This window comes from Molothrus ater, chromosome 4 (assembly GCF_012460135.2).
Source record: "Molothrus ater isolate BHLD 08-10-18 breed brown headed cowbird chromosome 4, BPBGC_Mater_1.1, whole genome shotgun sequence".
Classification (NCBI taxonomy): Eukaryota; Metazoa; Chordata; class Aves; order Passeriformes; family Icteridae; genus Molothrus; species Molothrus ater.
This window is the reverse complement of record NC_050481.2, coordinates 72,070,650-72,088,857: the sequence shown is the minus strand read 5'-3', so window position 1 is coordinate 72,088,857 and position 18,208 is coordinate 72,070,650. Positions and strand designations below refer to the sequence as shown.

Sequence of the window (18,208 nt, the reverse complement as noted above, 5' to 3'; positions counted from 1 at the left end):
CCACCTTGGAGCTCCTCTGGTTTGGCAGCACTGTTCATCTGAGTTTCTGGGCTGTTCCCCAAGTTCAGCTCAGGAACCCTGGATGCCACAGAAGTTTCTGGGCTCATTTTCCCAAGTTCAGCTCAGAATCCTGGATGCCACAGCAGTTTCTGTGCTCTGTTTCCCAAGTTCAGCTCCACAATCCTGGATGCCACAGGAGGTTCTGTGCTCATTTTCCCAAGTTCAGCTCCACAACCCTGGATGCCACAGCAGTTTCTGTGCTCTGTTTCCCAAGTTCAGCTCCACAACCCTGGATGCCACAGCAGTTTCTGTGCTGTTTCCCAGGTTCAGCTCCACAATCCTGGATGCCACAGCAGTTTCTGTGCTGTTTCCCAGGTTCAGCTCCACAATCCTGGATGCCACAGCAGTTTCTGTGCTGTTGCCCAGGTTCAGCTCCACAACCCTGGATGTCACAGCAGTTTCTGTGCTCATTTTCCCAAGTTCAGCTCCACAATCCTGGATGCCACAGCAGTTTCTGTGCTGTTTCCCAGGTTCAGCTCCAGAATCCTGGATGCCACAGGACCAGAACTGGCAGAATTCCAACCCAGCTCCATTGGAAAATACAGCAGAAAATAACCCAGAGAACATTCCCTGCCCACAGCATCAGCCCCAGCTCAGGAGCAAAGAATTCCAGGCTGGGAGGGGCTGGGCTGGAATTCCCAGAGCAGCTGGAGCTGCCCCTGATCCCTGGCAGTGCCCAGTCCAGGCTGGACCCTGGCACAGTGAAAAGTGGAGGATCAGGATCATCCTTAAGGTCCCTTCCCACCCAAAGCACTCCAGGATTCCCTGATCTGTCAAACATCCCAGACACAAAACCCTAATAAATGTAACACACATAATCCTAAAACATAATAAATATCTAACATAATCCTAACATAATCCTAAATAAATATATACACATAATCCTAATAAAACCCCAAAAGAGAGGAGCTGGAGCTTCTGTGTCCCAGCTGGGCACAGGGAGGCGCCAAGCAGGGAATGGTGATGGAAAACACCCAGGCCAGGCACTGCCCTGCAGGAGCTGAGCCAGGAATTAGGGAGCTCAGCTTAACTCCAGCCCTGCCTTAATCCACCCAGGAGCTGCCCACGACCTCACTGAGCCTCCTTGCACTGCTCTGATCCCTGAAAATTCCCATTTTCTGTTCCACAGTCTCACATCTCCATGATGCTGGCTGAAGTCCCAGCCTGGCTGACCCATTCCCACCCCAGGTACAACATTCCTGCTTCTCCTGCAGGGCACTGGGGAGCACCAAACAGGATGGGCACAGAGCCCCAAGGAACAGCCTGGAAAGCAAACACACACCTGGGAGGGAGCAAAACCCGGGGAGCAGCTGTTGGCAGGACACAAAAACCACAGAATCGGGCAGGCAAGTACAAGAAGCACCTGGAAATCATTGCCAGGGGACAAAAACCCCAGGGAATTACAGAAACCACCTGGAAATTGTTTAAAGTGGACAAAAAAGGCCAAAGAATCAAGCAAGGAATTACAAAAATCACCTGGAAATTGTTTAAAGTGGACAATAAAGGCAGGGAATAACAAGAATTACCAGGAAATCCTTGCCAGGGGACAAAAAAGTCACAGAATCTAACAAGGAATAACAAGAATCACCTGGAAATCATTTGAAGAGGAAAAAAAAGTCATAGAATCAAGCAAGGAATAACAAGAATCACCTGAAATCATTGCCAGGGGACACAAAAGGCTGGGAATTACAAGAATCACATAGAAATCATTTGAAGAGGGGGAAAAAAAGGCAGGGAATAACAAGAATGACCAGGAAATCATTGCCAGGGGACACAAAAGTCACAGAATGAGGCAGGGAATTACAAGAATCACCTGGAAATCATTTGAAGAGGACAAAAAAGGCCAAAGAATCAAGCAAGGAACTACAAGGATCACCTGGAAATTGTTTCCAGTGGATACCAAAGTCATGGAATCAGGCAAGGAATAACAAGAATCACCTGGAAATCATTTGAAGAGGACCAAAAAAAAAGCCAGAGAATCAAGCAGGGAACTACAAGAATCACCTGGATGTCATTTAAAGAGGACAAAAAAGGGCAGGGAATAACAAGAATTACCAGGAAATCCTTGTCAGGGGACACAAAAGTCACAGAATCTAACAAGGAATAACAAGAATCACCTGGAAATCATTTGAAGAGGACAAAAAAGTCACAGAATCAGGCAGGGAATAAAAAAGAATCACCTGGAAATTGTTTCCAGTGGATACCAAAGTCACAGAATGAGGCAGGGAATTACAAGAATCACCTGGAAATCATTTGAAGAGGACCAAAAAAGCCAGGGAATCAGGCAGGGAATTACAGAAATCACCTGGAAATTGTTTGAAGATGACAAAAAAGTCACAGAATCAGTCAGAGAATAACGAGAATCACCTGGAAATCATTTGAAGATGACAAAAAAGGCCAAAGAATCAAGCAAGGAATTGCAAGGATCACCTGGAAATTATTGCCAGGGGACAAAAAAGACAGGGATAACAAGAATCACCTGGATGTCATTTAAAGAGGACAAAAAAAGGCAGGGAATAACAAGAATCACCTGGAAATAATGGGAAGAGAAAAAAAAAAGCCACAGAATCATGCAGGGAATTACAAGAATCACCTGAAAATAATTTGAAAAGGACAAAACCATCACAGAATCAGGCAGGGAATTACAAGAATCACCTGGAAATAATTTGAAGATTAAAAAAAAGCAAGAATCATGTGGAAATCATTGCCAGGGGGCACAAAAGTAGGGAATTACAAGAATCACCTGGATGTTGTTTAAAGAGGACAAAAAAAGGGAACAAGAATCACCTGGAAATCGTTTCCAGAGGATACAAAAGCCACAGAATCAAGCAAGAAATAATAAGAATCACCTGGAAATCATTGCCAGGGACAAAAAAAAAAAAAAAGAAAAAAAGAGAAAAGAAAGTCACAGAATCAGGCAGGGAATCACAAGAATCACCTGAAAATAATTTGAAGAGGACATAAAAAGCCAGGGAATTACAAGAATCACCTGGAAATCGTTGGAAGAGGACAAAAAAGGCAGGGAATTACAAGAATTACCTGGAAATAATTTCCAGAGGACACAAAAGTCATGGAATCAAGCAAGGAATAACAAGAATCACCTGGATATTATTTGAAGATTACAAAAAAAGCCACAGAATCAAGCAAGGAGCAACAAGAATTGCCTGAAATCATTGCCAGGGGACACAAAAGGCAGGAAATCAGGCAGGGAATACCAAGAATCACCTGGAAATTGTTTCCAGAGGCCAAAAATTCACAGAATCAGGCAGGGAATAACAAGAATCACCTGGAAAATATTTAAAGAGGACAAAAAAAAAGGTAGGGAATAACAAGAATCACCTGGAACAGGGGCACAAAAGTCACAAATCAGGCAAGGAATAACAAGAATCAGCTGGAAATTGTTTCCAGAGGACACCAAAGTCACGGAATCTGGCAGGGAATTAATTACAAGAATCACCTGGGAATCATTGCCAGGGGACAAAAAAAGGACAGGGAATAACAAGAATCACCTGGAAATCATTTGAAGAGGACCAAAAAAAAAAAAGAAAAAAAAAGGAAAAAAAAGGCAGGGAATCAAGCAAGGAATCCCAAAAATCACCTGGGAATAAAGGCCGAGCCCTCCCAGCCCCTGGCAGGGACAGGAGGCACAGCTGAGCTGCCGGGGCCATGGAAGCACTGAAAAGGGACAATTCCTGCTCCAACAGCAGCTCCCAGGGAAAGGCAGGAGGGCTTTGCAGCCTGGGGGATTTTAAAGCACAGAAAAGACACAAAACCGCGGCGAGCGCACGCGGGTGGCTCCCAGGGCTGCTTTAACTCATCAAATGCTGATTAAAAAGTGCTGGAATTTATCAAAGGATGCTGAAAAATCCTGCACGAGCTGCCCAGGGCTTGCAGAGCTCAGGATGATGAAGCAGAGAGGATTAAAAAGTGACTTAATGCAGGCTGGGCTGGAGCCAGGAGGTGACACCAGGTGCACAAGGACACTGCAGAGGAGCAAGGACAGCAAAACATCCCCGGGGGGGAGAAAAACTGATTTAAATCATTTAAACTGCTTTTAGATTACTGAAACCGCTTTAAAATGCTTTTAAATTCAGATATCACAGGGCTAGGCCTCAGTATTGCAGGGAAATGGGGGAGGTGTTGCCCCATTTTATGGGGTGCCCTAAGGAAACCCCACTGTCACCCATCTCTAGAACGACACAGGCCAGCGCTGATTAAAAATAATACAAACAGGTTTTGTAACACAGAATACAAAAATAAATACAGACCCAGCTCAAGGGGACAGAAACTTCAATTAAACACAATAAAAATAAGAGCACTGGGGGTATCACAGTCAACAAACTTCAACTTCAAGCAACAAAATTCAACTTCAACTTCAAGCAACAAACTTCAATTAAACACAATAAAAATAAGAGCACTGGGGGTATCACAGTCAACAAACTTCAACTTCAAGCAACAAAATTCAATTAAACACAATAAAAATAAGAGCATAAGAGCACTGGGGTATCACAGTCAGCCAAGAGCTGGTTTGAAGTTAAAAAGTTTCTCTTCCTTTAAAAGCTTTTCAAACACTTTTCTTACAAACATTTTTTGTAATATTTAATACTAAATATATTGTTCAATATATCAATATATATAAAGAGCTATAAAAATATATCTATTTTTATATATAAAAGTATAGGTATATATTTATATAAGTACATTGAAATATATAAAATATATCATTTTATATATAAAATGCATATAAAGTATTTATATATATATATATATACAAACCCCAGCTCAAGGGGACAGAAAGAGCAACAAACTTCAATTAAACACAATAAAAATGAGAATACTTGGGTATCACAGCCAAGAGCTGGTTTGAAGTTAGAAAGTTCTTCAAACATTTTTATTACAAATATTTTTGTAATACATAATACTAAAAATATTTTTGAATATATATAAATATATATATAATGTATAAATATATACAAATATATCTCTAAATACAAACCCCAGCTCAAGGGGACAGAAAGAGCAACAAACTTTAATTAAACACAATAAAAATGAGAGCACTGGGGTATCACAACCAAGAGCTGGTTTTAGGTTAGAGAAAGTTCTTCAAACGTTTTTATTACCAACATTTTTTGTAATACATAATACTAAAAATATTTTCAAATATATCAATATATAAAAATAGATATTTTATATAGAAATATATAAAAATATATAAAATATATTAAAATATATATATATAAAATAAATCTCTAAATACAAAACCCAGCTCAAGGGTACAGAAAGAAAAAAAACTTCAATAAGACACAACAAAAGTGACAGCACTGGGGTATCACAGCCAAGAGCTGGTTTTAGGTTAGAGAAAGTTCTTCAAACATTTTTATTTTGTAATACATAATACTAAAAATATTTTCAAATATATCTATATATAAATATATATTTTATATATAAATATATATTTTATATAGAAATATATATTTTTTTATATATAAATATATATTTTATATAGAAATATATATTTTTATATAGAAATATATATTTTATATAGAAATATATATATTTTTATATAGAAATATATATTTTTAATATAGAAATATATATTTTTATATAGAAATATATATTTTTATATAGAAATATATATTTTTTATATACAAATATATATTTTTTATATAAAATAGATCTCTAAATACAAACCCCAGCTCAAGGGGACAGAATGAAAAAACTTCAATTAAACACAATAAAAATGAGAGCTCTTGGCTATCACAGTCAGCCAAGAGCTGGTTTTAACTTACAGCCTCTCTTCCCCTAAAAGGTTTTCTGACCCTGCAGAATTAAAGGAATCTCCCAAACCCAGACCAAGAGAGGACCCAAAATCCCTCTGTAAATTCAGGTGTGAGCAGAGAGAGAGCAGGAGATGCAATTAGCAGCCGTGGGTGTAATTAGGAGAGGCTGGAGGGCAGGGAGAACAGCCTGGACTGGATCCCAGAGCACCCCAGGGTGCTGAGCCCGGGCTCCTTCAAATGCCACCGAGCCCTGGCAGGGCACAGAGCCACAGAGCCCCGGGCTGCGCTGCCACCGGGGTCCACAGTGCCCTCAATGGGATCCCAATTCCCCCACCGGGGTCCCCAGTGCCCCCAATGAGGTCCCAGTGCCCTCAATGGGATCCCCAGTGCCCCCAGCAGGGTTCCAATTCCCCTACTGGGGTCCCCAGTGCCCCAGTGAGGCCCCAGTTCCCTCAATGGGATCCCCAGTGCCCCCAGAAGGATCCCAGTGCCACCAATGGGGTCCCAATTCCCCCACTGGGTTCCCCAGTTCCCTCAATGGGATCCCCAGTGCCCCCAGCAGGATCCCAGTGCCCCTCATTGGGGTCCCCAGTGCCCCCATCTGTGATCCCCAATTCCCCCATCGGGATCCCAGTGCCCCCAGCAGGATCCCAGTGCCCCATCGGGGTCCCCAGTTCCCCCATCAGGGTCTCAATTCCCCCATCAGGGTCCCAGTTCCCCATCAGGGTCTCAAATCCCCTATTAGGGATCCCCAATTCCACCAGCAGTGTCCCCAGTGCCCATCAGGATCTCAATTCCCCCATCAGGGATTCCCAATCCCCCCAGTGGGGTCCCCAGTGCCCATCAGGATGATCCCAGTGCCCCATCGGGGTCTCAATTCCCCCATCTGTGATCCCCAATTCCCTCAGTGGTGTCCCCAATGCCCATCAGGATGATCCCAGTGCCCCATCAGGGATCCCCAATTCCCCCATCAGGATGATCCCAGTGCCCCATCGGGGTCCCCAATCCCCCCATCAGGATGATCCCAGTGCCCCATCAGGATGATCCCAGTGCCCCATCGGGGTCCCCAATCCCCCCATCAGGATGATCCCAGTGCCCCATCAGGATGATCCCAGTGCCCCATCGGGGTCCCCAATTCCCATCCCGGGCTGCTCCCCCCAGCTGGAGCAGCGCTGGGAGGGACCCCAAGGAGGCCCCTCCTGGCAGGAATTTGTGCCCCTGGCATGTGCCACCCTGCTGGGCTGGGCTGGAGCCCAACACCCACCGGGACCAAGGCTGGGACCCTCAGCTGCCATCTGAGCCCTGGCAATGTCCCTGAGGAGACAGGAACCCATGAAAACCCAACCGTGCACCTGTGAAATGCCAAATCTGCCAGCAAAGGGGTCAGGAACCCATGGAAACCCAATTGTGCACAGCAAAGGGGTCAGGAACCCATGGAAACCCAACTGTGCACCTGTGAAATGCCAAATCTGCCAGCAAAGGGGTCAGGAACCCATGGAAACCCAACTGTGCACCTGTGAAATGCCAAATCTGCACAGCAAAGGGGTCAGGAACCCATGGAAACCCAACTGTGCACCTGTGAAATGCCAAATCTGCCAGCAAAGGGGTCAGGAACCCATAAAAACCCAATTGTGCACAGCAAAGGGGTCAGGAACCCACAAAAACCCAATTCTGCACCAAATAAAGCACAATTCTGCAAACCAAGGGCAGCAGGAACTGCTGAAAATCAAATTCAGGAAACCAAAAAACCCAGTAAAAGCCCAGTTCTGCACCAATAAAAGCCCAATTCTGGAAACCAAAGGAACCAATAAAAACCCAATTCTGCAAACCAAAGGAACCCATAAAAACCCAATTCTGCAAATGAAAGGAACCCATAAAAACCCAATTCTGCACCAATAAAAGCCCAATTCTGCAAACCAAAGGAACCAATAAAAGCCCAGTTCTGCAGACCCAAGGAATCAATAAAAGCCCAATTCTGCAAACAAAAGGAACCAATAAAAACTCAATTCTGGAAACCAAAGGAACAAATAAAAACCCAATTCTGGAAACCAAAGGAACCCATAAAAACCCAATTCTGGAAACCAAAGGAACAAATAAAAACCCAAATCTGCAAATCAAAGGAACCAATCAAAACCCAATTGTGCAAACCAAAGGAACCCATAAAAACCCAATTCTGCACCAATAAAAACCCAATTCTGCACCAATAAAAGCCCAATTCTGCAGACCCAAGGAATCAATAAAAGCCCAATTCTGCACCAATAAAAGCCCAGTTCTGCAGACCCAAGGAATCAATAAAAGCCCAGTTCTGCACCAATAAAAGCCCAATTCTGCAGACCCAAGGAATCAATAAAAGCCCAATTCTGCACCAATAAAAGCCCAGTTCTGCAGACCCAAGGAATCAATAAAAGCCCAGTTCTGCCAACCCAAGCCCCAGCACTCCAGCCAGGCTCTGAGCTGAGCCCTGGGAGTTCCTGGAAGAGAAGCCAGCCTGGCTCCTGGACACACAATTATTCCATGATGCCCACAAGAAATGAGTCACCTTTTATATAAAAAAAATAAAAACTCAAGTTTCCACCATCCTCCTTTCCTGCCGCGGGCGTTCACTCTGAGCCGGGCCAGTTTAACTCTGCCATCCTTGCTGATCATTAATTATAACTGAATGTCCCCACATCCAGCAGTGAATGAATAAAACCCAAACCCCTCCCAGCCCGGATATTTCACAGAGTTAAGTGAGTTCTGTGTTTCTCCGGTGGAAATGCAAAGCTCCACATCAAACCCAGCTCCTCACCTAACTTTAATATCAAGAGACGAGATCAGCTGCACTTTTTGTCCTCTGAAATGGAAATAAAACACCCACACTCCTCACCCTGGCAGCTCCCACCCATCCAAACCAGGTTTTGCAGAATAGTAAATCCCATTTCCATTGCTCGGTTTGCCTTGAGAAGCTTCATGGGAGAAGTCCAGGAAAGAAAAGTGCAAGAATTCCCAATAAACGAGGGGATGGGCAATACTGGAGCACACCCAGGGCTCTGCTGCTCCACAAACCCCAAAGTTTCCGTGCCCAGCCCGGTGCCAGCGCTGCAGCATCGCCGCAAATCCCAGAGCTCCGAGCCTCGGCTGGGCACGGAGGCCCCAGGAGCTGCTCCAGGGGTTCCAGCCGGGAAATTGGAGCAGGGAAATAAATCCAGGGGAGGCTCCAGCCCTGAGCGCAGCCAGCCCTGCCCAGCTGGGGCTGATGCGGAGCAGCCCAAACCCCAAATTCCCCTCCCGGAGGCACCGGGCTGAGCTCGGAGATAACGAACGGCGTTATCTGTTCGCGGTTTAACCCCGGTTATTTCTCAGGGTTTCCGTGATGTTCCCGGTGATCGGGAGGAGCTGGAATTGCCCCCATCCAATGTTCGGGTATCACAAACAATCCCCATCCATTCGGGTATCACACACACACGCCTGCCTCGGCAAACGCCTTGGGGGGACTCAAAGTCCTTGGGAGAACTTCTGCAGCACTTCCAGGGCGGGGAACGACGGGGGAATTACAAGGATGGGGGAATTACAAGGATGGGGGAATTACAAGGATGGGGGAATTATCTCAGGGTAGCGATGTGACTTGGTCCAGCAAGCCACGACAGGGCTGGGATGTGGATAACTGATCTAAAACAGTGCCATTTTTTAGGAAATCGGGCGATTCCTCATCAGACGCAGGTTACCACTAACATCACACCGGGCACCGGGGCCAGAGCCGCGCTGCCCAAAGCGAAGCCCCGGGAACGGCGGCCCGGGAGGGACGGGAAGGACGTGACGGAGCGGGGAAGGGGCGAACCCCGCCGAGGGAGCGGGGCTGTCCCGGGGGGCAGGGAGAACAAAGGAGCAGCCCGGGGGTGACACGGTGACACCGGCTGGCAGAGGGCACGGGCGGCGCTGCCCCGGTAACCCCGCAGAGCCCCGCCGGGCGCGCCCCCCGCATCCCCCCGAGCGGCACAGGATGCGCGCTCCCCCCGCGGTCCCGCACCTGAGCGTGGGGCCGATGCAGGCCGTGTCGGTGCTCTCGATCTCGCGCAGGATCCGCTCGTGCTCCGCCGCCGTCTCCAGGCTCTCCAGCTCCGCCATCTTCGGCCGCTCCATGGGGCCGCTCCACCTGCGCGGCCCCGCCCGGCCCGGCCCGGCCGGCAGCGGCACCGCCGGGGCTGCTCGGCCCCGCTCCGCCACCCGCGCGGGGCACCACGGGACATGTAGTGCGGGAGGGGCCGCGCCGCGCGAGGAACCACGGGAGATGTAGTCCGCGAGCGGGACTGGGCCGCGCGGCACCATGGGAGATGTAGTGCGGGAGGGGGCCGGGCCTGCGCGGCCGCTCCGCCCAAGGAGGGACGGACGGAGCAGCGCGGCCCTGGGACTGGGGGAAGATTGGGTGGGGAGGGTGTCGTACCCATCGAGGGGACACATCTCCGTGAATGAGAGCCCCGTGGCAGTCCCCATGGCACTGTCCCCGTGTCCTCCCCTTGAGGGACACAGCCCCATGGCTTGGACACCTCTGTGAATGACACAGCCCCATGGCACTGTCCCCATGTCCTCCCCTTGAGGGACACAGCCCCATGGCTTGGACACCTCTGTGAATGACACAGCCCCATGGCACTGTCCCCCTGTTGTCCCCAGGAAAGGACACAGCCCCATGACACTGCCTTGTGTTATGCCCCATGGCTTGGACACCTCCTTAGGGGACCCAGCCCCATGGCACTGTCCTCATGTCCTCCCCGTGAGAGGACACAGCCCCACGGCAGTGACACCGTTGTGACATCCCGGCAGGATAGACCCTGTGTCCCTGCCCCGAGCAGAGGCAGGCCCTGCTCCTCCTGCCCCATGCTGTCCCCTCCTGCCCCATGCTGTCCCTCAGCCCCATAATCGATGAAAAGGTGACCATGGTCACAACATGTGTGGAAAATCCCGCTGGGAAAAACCAGTGTCCCAAAGGAGGCAGAGGAGTCTTGCAGCTTTATTCAGATAAAGGGAGAGTTCACCAGGCACAGCCTGCTGGGTTTTCTCTCTCAAGGTTTCAGAGTGCAAAGCCTCCATTTTATCCCAAACTCCGGCCACGTGCTGCCCCTTCCATTCCCCATTGCTAAGGAAGGTGCAGCTTTCCCCAGCTGCCTGCTCCCCATCCCCGCTTGAACCCAGCATTTCACCCCAAAGTTCGGGAACTCCCGTTCTGGAGTGCAGCCCCGTCTGTTTCAGAAGTCAGGGTGCCCGGGATTTGTGACAAACCCTTGAAATTAAAGCGGCCAGAAATTGACCCCAAAGCTCAGGAGCTCCCACTTGTCTGTGCCAGGAACCAGGGTGAAATTAACCCCAAATTTCAGGAGCTCCCACTTGTCTGGAGTTTCAGGAGTCAGGGTGAAATTAACCCCAAAGCTCAGGAAGTCCCATTTGTATTTTTCAGGAGTCTGTCCCCACTCTGTGACAAACCCGTTGGTTGAAATTAACCCCAAATTTCAGGAGCTCCCTTTTGTCTGTCCGGGCTCTGTGACAAAGCCGCTGCCCGAAGTCCCTGCAGTCATTAAGCCCCATCTCGAAGCCGCTCCTCGGCATCCTCTGCCCCCGGGACTGTTCGAAGGACACTCGCACACATCTCCCCGGCAGAAGGAGCTCCTGCAGACACCGAGCCGCCTCTGAGCTGCCTCCTGCCCGTCCCAGCCCCTGCCGGGTGCACCCCCGTGAGCTGTGGGATCCGAGGGCACAGCGGATCCTCCTCCAAAGCAGCGCAGAACATCCTGCAGGAGCACCCCTGGGTGCTGAGGTCTCCTGGCTGCCGGTGTGGCTCCCGTTGGGAGCCGCTGGTTGTTCCTGTTATCGGTTTTTTTTGGGAACACAGCACTGGAATGTCCAGTTCCCAGCACACCTTATCAGGTGCTGTCCTTGCACGGGAATGCCACAGCGGGATGGGAGCAGGAATCCCAGATTGTGACACCACCGAGGGCTCTGCCTTTGCTTTTGTTGTTTCACCTTCTGAGATAGAAATAAAATTCTCCACATCTGGGCCTCCCTCAGCGCTGCTTGTGAGGGTGGAACGCTGCTGATGTAAATAATGTGGAATTGTGGAATGGGTGGGGTTCGAAGGGATCAAAGATCATCTGGTTCCAACCTCCCTGCCAAGGGCAGGGACACTTCCATTGTCACTGTGTGAAATGAGAAGGGGATAAAAGAACTCCCCAGAATGAGGCTCCAGGACTGGAACAACACAGGCAGAGTAAGGAGAGACTGGTGAAAACTTGGAGTCATTAAAGCTGGAAAAGACTTTCAAGATCACAGAGTCCAACCATTGCCCAGCACTGCCACCACTCACTCACCATGTCCCCAGGTGCCACATCCGCAGGGCTGTGAAATCCCCCCAGGGATGGGGACTCCAGCCCTGCCCTTTCCATGAGGAATGTCCCCAGTGCCCACCCTGAGCTCCCCTGAGGCCGTTCCCTCTGCTCCTGTCCCTGTTCCCTGGGATAAGATCCCAAATCCCCCCGGCTGTGCCCTCCTGGCAGGAGCTGTGCAGAGCCACAAGGGCCCCCTGAGCCTCCTTTGCTCCAGGCTGAGCCCCTGCCCGGCTCCCTCAGGGATTCTGCAGCCCCTGCCCGGCTCCCTCAGGGACTCTGCAGCCCCTGCCCAGCTCCCTCAGGGACTCTGCAGCCCCTGCCCGGCTCCCTCAGGGACTCTGCAGCCCCTGCCCGGCTCCCTCAGGGATTCTGCAGCCCCTGCCCAGCTCCCTCAGGGATTCTCCAGCCCCTGGCCAGCTCTGTTCCCTGCTCCTCACCACACTCCTGCTCCAGCTCCCTCAGTTCCCGTGGAGCTCACCAACTCTCCCCACAGCTTCCCAAGCACGGTGTCACTTTGGATGTGACCAGGGAGATGTGTCCCCCACCAGTGTCACCATGGGGATCTGCAGAAGCTTTCCTAGGACCAGGAATCAAAGAGACACATCAGCAATGGGAGGAATGGGGGTGAAAATCGCAGGGTGGATCCTGATCTGGGGCTGGGCTGGGAACTGTTCCCAGGGGAGCTCTGCAGAGCCTCCACAGTTCCTCTGGAGCCTCCACAGGACCTTAAAGCCCATCCAGTGCCACCCTCTGCCATGGCAGGGACACCTCCCACTGTCCCAGGCTGCTCCAAGCCCAGTGTCCAACCTGGCCTTGGGCACTGCCAGGGATCCAGGGGCAGCCCCAGCAAATCTGGGAATTTCAGCCCAGCCCCTGCCCACCCTCCCAGGCAGGAATTCCTTGCCAAGATCCCATCTAAATCTCTCCTCTTTCAGTTTAAAACCATTTCCCCTGTCCTACCACTATCTGCTGATATAAAAAGTTGCTCTCTCTATTTTTTATAGCACTGGAAGGCTGCAGAAAGTTTTCCCTGGATCCTTTTCCTCTCCAGGTGAGCACCCCCAGCTTTCCCAGCCTGGCTCCAGAGCAGAGGTGATCTCATGTTCAGTTTTGGTCTAACCCTCCAAACATCTTTGGTTCCTCCTCTGGCCTGGTTTCAGCAGCTCCATGCTCTCCCCAGGGCTGGGGCAGCTCTGCAGGTGGGGTCTCACCTGGGCAGGCCAGAGGGGCAGAATCCCCTCCCTCAATCCCTGCTGCTGCTGAGGATGAGCCCAGGATGGGCTTAGCAAGGAACAGAAATCAAATGGTCCCCAAAACCCAAGGGGAACCCCATCCATCTGCTCCTCCCCGAGGTTGTGTGGCCACAGCATCACATCCAGCTGATTCCCCATCACCACCTCCAGCTCTGCCCGGGATAAAATGTCCCATTCTATAAGAAAAACCCCACTCTTTGTCCCCAGACTGTAGCATTTGTCACCTTCACATGAATATTCATTGCTGGCGTCTGCCTGGGATTTGTCCTCATTATTTGCTGCCACACAAACTTCGTCCCGTTTGAGAGCCTGTCCACAAGAAGTTGATTTATTTATTTCTTCTCCCCAGTCACTGCCATAACCCTGCTGAATGGGTATTGTTGGAATTTATTAATCAAATCATCAGGCAAGGCCAACATGGGTGTAGCAAAGATGGCTCATAATCCTAAAAAATGAGATTGGCTTTGCCTGACAGATTCTATTGGCCTTAAACCCTTCTGGCTGCCATTATCCCTTTTATATTCCCTTAATTTCCTCCTAATGAAGCTCCAGATAATTGGGTTTTATAGAGCTGACAACAGCCTGGTAATGCTTTAAAATCTCCCCCTTTTAATTACTGACCCCACAGTGTTTGCCAGGCCTCCAGAACTTCCCTAGTGGGCCAAAACTTCCTAAAAAATAAATGTGATGGGTCAGACAAGCCTGGTGTGCAAGTTCCTTTCTGGTTCAACAATCAGCCTCTGTCCATGACTTCCCAAAGCCAGGAGCAGCTGTCCCAAATCCCTGGAGCAACACAATCATCAGAATTTATTTACTTTTATTTTGTTTTTAACTTCACAACCTCTTGCTTGTTGTGGTTATTTGGGGGTTTCGTTTTGTGCTGGGGTTTGGTCAAACTCCTGCAAAGTCTCCTGGCTTTTCTCCTTCCTTTTCCCCTTCTCCCTGCTGGATTTTCCAGTGGTTCTGTGCTGTCCTCCCTCCATCCAGCAGTGACAGGCAGGCACGAGGCCAAGCCAGGCTTCCATCTGCTCTCTCCAGTGCCATTCAGGAAAACATTTCCCAGTGGGATCACGGGTTTAGCCACAAATCCAGGAATTAACAGTGGGAAGAGAGGCTCAAACGAGGCCAGACCTGGACAACCCCTCCTGCAGGGACACTCAGGGGATGCCCCTGGGCAGGGCCCTCCTTTTGGGCTGTGGAGCTGGAGCCCTGGAGCTGCTGGAGCCCTCCTGCTCCTCCCCTCCATGCCCAGCTCCTCCTGCTCTCCCTGCTGCCCTCACCAACCCCCAGGTCCCAGCCAGGCTGGGCAGGCTCAGGGCTCAGTTTCCCTCCCCAGAGCGTGTGGAAGAGGTTTTACAGCCACTTCTGGGAGCCACAGAGGAGTTTGATGAGAGGATCCACGTTTACCCCTGAAAGAATTTCCTGCCAAGGTCACTGACACAGAAACCAAGAAAGAAAGAAGGATAAATAAGAGAAACCTGCAGCTGCCTGCTCCAATGAGCACTTTGTTTGTCTCTCACGACCAATGAGTAAAGTTAAGAGCTTTGTAAGAATGTATAAAAAGCAAGCATGCTAGAATAAAACCAGCTGGAAGCCTTCTGAAAATGGAGTGTGTTGCTTTGTATTGTCTCTGTCTCAGCAAGGACAGGAGCAGGCAGAGCCCACAATGCCAGGTGCAGTGACAGTGACAGTCCCGGTGCTGCCTCAGCACCTCTGCCCTCACACTCTCCCTTCACTTCCTCCCCTCACACTTTCCCACCATTTCCTCACCCCACATTTTCCCTTCATTTCCCCCCTCTCACTCCCCCACCATTTTCTCCCCTCATACTTTCCCGCCCTTTTCTCCCCTCACACTTTCCTGCCCTTTCTCTCTCCCTGTTTGCTCTGGGGGAGCAGCAATTCCCTGGATTCCCTCTGCAGGGCTGAGAGGAATGGCAGATTTGTCCTTCCAAACAAGCTGTGGGGCTGCTGGGAGATAAAACCAGCTCTGGGAGATAAAAGAAATGGGAAGGATTCCACTGATTGATGAATGGGAAAAGATATTTGCTTTTACAAATAAACTTTGGGTTTGCTGATAAACGAAATTACACATTGAGAGATGAAAGAAACGATGGGGAAGAAAAAAATTCTGTAAGAATTAGAAGTTAAAAGGGAGGGTTGTACATTAGAGGGGAATCTTTGGTATCAGGTGTTCCGGGAAGTCTGAACCTCTCAAGTACCTCAGCCAATGGGGAAAGAGAGAAGGGAAATGTGGCTGGAAATTGGGATAAAAAGGAGGCTGCATCCTCCAAAAAGGTGAAAGACCCCAGGGGAATGCCCCATGGCCTCTGCCTTTATTGGAATAAAGTCAAAGGACTCCTCTGTCTCCTTTTTGGACATAAACCTCTGGTGTTTGTGGATGAATTCTCCTAACAGGGCTGACCTTCAGCACCCTGCGGGCAATCCCAGGGAATAAACACATCCCTGCTCCCGCAGAGCCGCCCGTGGCTCCTCCCTCCCTCCATCCCTCCCTCCCTCCATTCCTCCATTCCTCCATCCCTCCGTCCATCCCTCCATCCATCCCTCCCTCCCTCCCTCCCTCCATCCCTCCCTCCCTCCCTCCGTCCATCCCTCCCTCCCTCCCTCCCTCCCTCCCTCCCTCCGTCCATCCCTCCCTCCATTCCTCCATCCATCCATCCATCCATCCCTCCCTCCATCCCTCCCTCCCTCCCTCCCTCCCTCCCTCCCTCCCTCCCTCCCTCCCTCCATCCCTCCATCCCTCCCTCCATCCCTCCATCCGTCCCTCCCTCCCTCCCTCCCTCCCTCCCTCCCTCCCTCCCTCCATCCCTCCCTCCATCCCTCCATCCATCCCTCCCTCCATCCCTCCATCCATCCCTCCCTCCATCCCTCCGTCCATCCCTCCATCCATCCCTCCATCCATCCCTCCCTCCCTCCCTCCCTCCATCCATCCCTCCCTCCCTCCCTCCCTCTCTCCCTCTCTCTGTGCCTTACCCGGTGGTGCCCCTGGAACGCGATCCTGCCGCGCTGCGGGAATCCCGCGCCTCGGCTGCCCTTTGCTGGGAGAAAGGAAGGGAAAGGGCACATCTGGGATGGAGCAGCCGCAGGGCCAGGGCTGCTCCTGCTGCCGCTGCCAGCCCCGAGCAGGGCACGGCTGTCACCCCCCTTGTCACCCCCCGTGTCACCGTCCCGGCAGCCGCACGGCAGCCGCAGCAGCCAGGCTGCAATTCCCGAGGGGCATTCACAGGGATTCCACCCCCGGCCCCGACTGCCAGAGATGTCCAGAGATGCCAGGAGAACCCTTGGGGGTCTCGGAAATCCTGGAATGTTGCCAAGAGTGCTTGGTGGCTTGATTTTGATCCATCCACAGAAGTGACAGCAGTTTGAGGACATGAGAACCACTTTAGAGTGAAGGGTGTAAAAGGGACACATTTAGAGGGTGAAATATAAACTTTAAGGTTTTTGGTACAGGGGGGTTATGGAGACAAGATGGAGGGATCAGGGCGTGTCTCGTCCTTCTTCTTTCTTCTTCTTGTCCTCCATCTCCTGCGGTGATGTTGGCACTTGGGGATTGGTTTATGGTGAAGGTGCACTTGCCAACATGGGTGAAAAGTATTGGAAAATAAAGGTAAATATCATGTACGTAGATTTTAGTATAAAAAGACATGACCGCCCCGTGGATGGTCAGAGTGCCCTTGGCTGCCTTGCAGATCAGACCTCTGTTGGGCAGACAGAAAATTCTGTAGATAAGAAACAATAAACAATCTGAAGATGGAAAAGCTGAAGAGTCCAGACTCGTCCTTTGAAACGCAGGCTGCCCCAGAACCACCCTACCCGTGTGGGGGCAGAGACAGACAGACAGCCAGACCCGACAGTTGGCCTCCCGTGGATTCACCCACATAACCACAAAATAGTCCAGACTTCCAAATATTCCAGTATTCCACAAGGTGTTTCTGCAGGATAAATCCACATTTTCCAGCCACAGCACTCAGTGGTTGAAGTCCTGCTCTGTGTTACATTTAAGAACTGAAATCAATTTTTAAGCCTAATATTCCAAATATTCCAGTCCCCACTAGGTATTTCTGTAGGATAAATCCATGTTTTCCAGCCACAGCAGTATTTAAAATCCTGCCCTGTGCTACATTTAACGACTGAAATCAATTTTTAAGCCTAATATTCCAAATATTCCAGTCCCCACAAAATATTTCTGCAGGATAAATCTACATTTTCCAGCCACAGCACTCAGTGGTTGAAGTCCTGCTCTGTGTTACATTTAAGGTCTGAAATCAATTTTTAAGCCTAATATTTTTGTAATTGTTCCCCAAATCTCTGTTTGGGACATAGCTGGATGCTCCAAATCACAACTTCTGTTTCCTTGTGGATTTTATTCCACCTTTTCATCTGGCTACAGGAAATTATTATCTTGGGCAGACTGAAGTTGGATTTCAGCCCTGGAGCTATGGCTTCAACCTTCCCAGGATTCACAGAATGATGAGGTTGAAAGAGACCTTCAAGACCAATGAGTCCAACCCATGTCCTGACACCTTAACTAAAACCAGCCTTTGTGAAGGATTTTTCAAATCTGAGTTCCTGCTTTCATTAAATCCAGCTCTGGGATCTCTGGTGGAAATCTGGGGTGAAGATCTTTTGGCTGGGGTCTCTAAAGTCCTCCCAAATCCCACAAGAAGGGCTTAGCTCCATCAAGGCAGGATTTGAAGACCTAAGAGATGAATCCCACCCCAGGGCTGCTCCATGTGGGAATTCT

General features: G+C 49.9%; 1 protein-coding gene across 4 annotated transcripts in view; it reads right to left on the bottom strand.

Moving 5' to 3' along the window:
• Positions 1-10,031, bottom strand: part of EXOC6B (exocyst complex component 6B) — a 310,416-nt gene extending 300,385 nt beyond the window's left edge. For all 4 annotated transcript variants that reach the window (XM_036382126.1, XM_036382128.1, XM_036382125.1 and 1 more), the window contains exon 1: positions 9,847-10,031. In XM_036382126.1, coding sequence (XP_036238019.1) covers positions 9,847-9,959 — 113 coding nt within the window. In that variant the 5' untranslated portion in view covers positions 9,960-10,031. The remainder of the gene's footprint in view (positions 1-9,846) is intronic.
• Between the last annotated feature and the right edge of the window lie 8,177 nt (positions 10,032-18,208).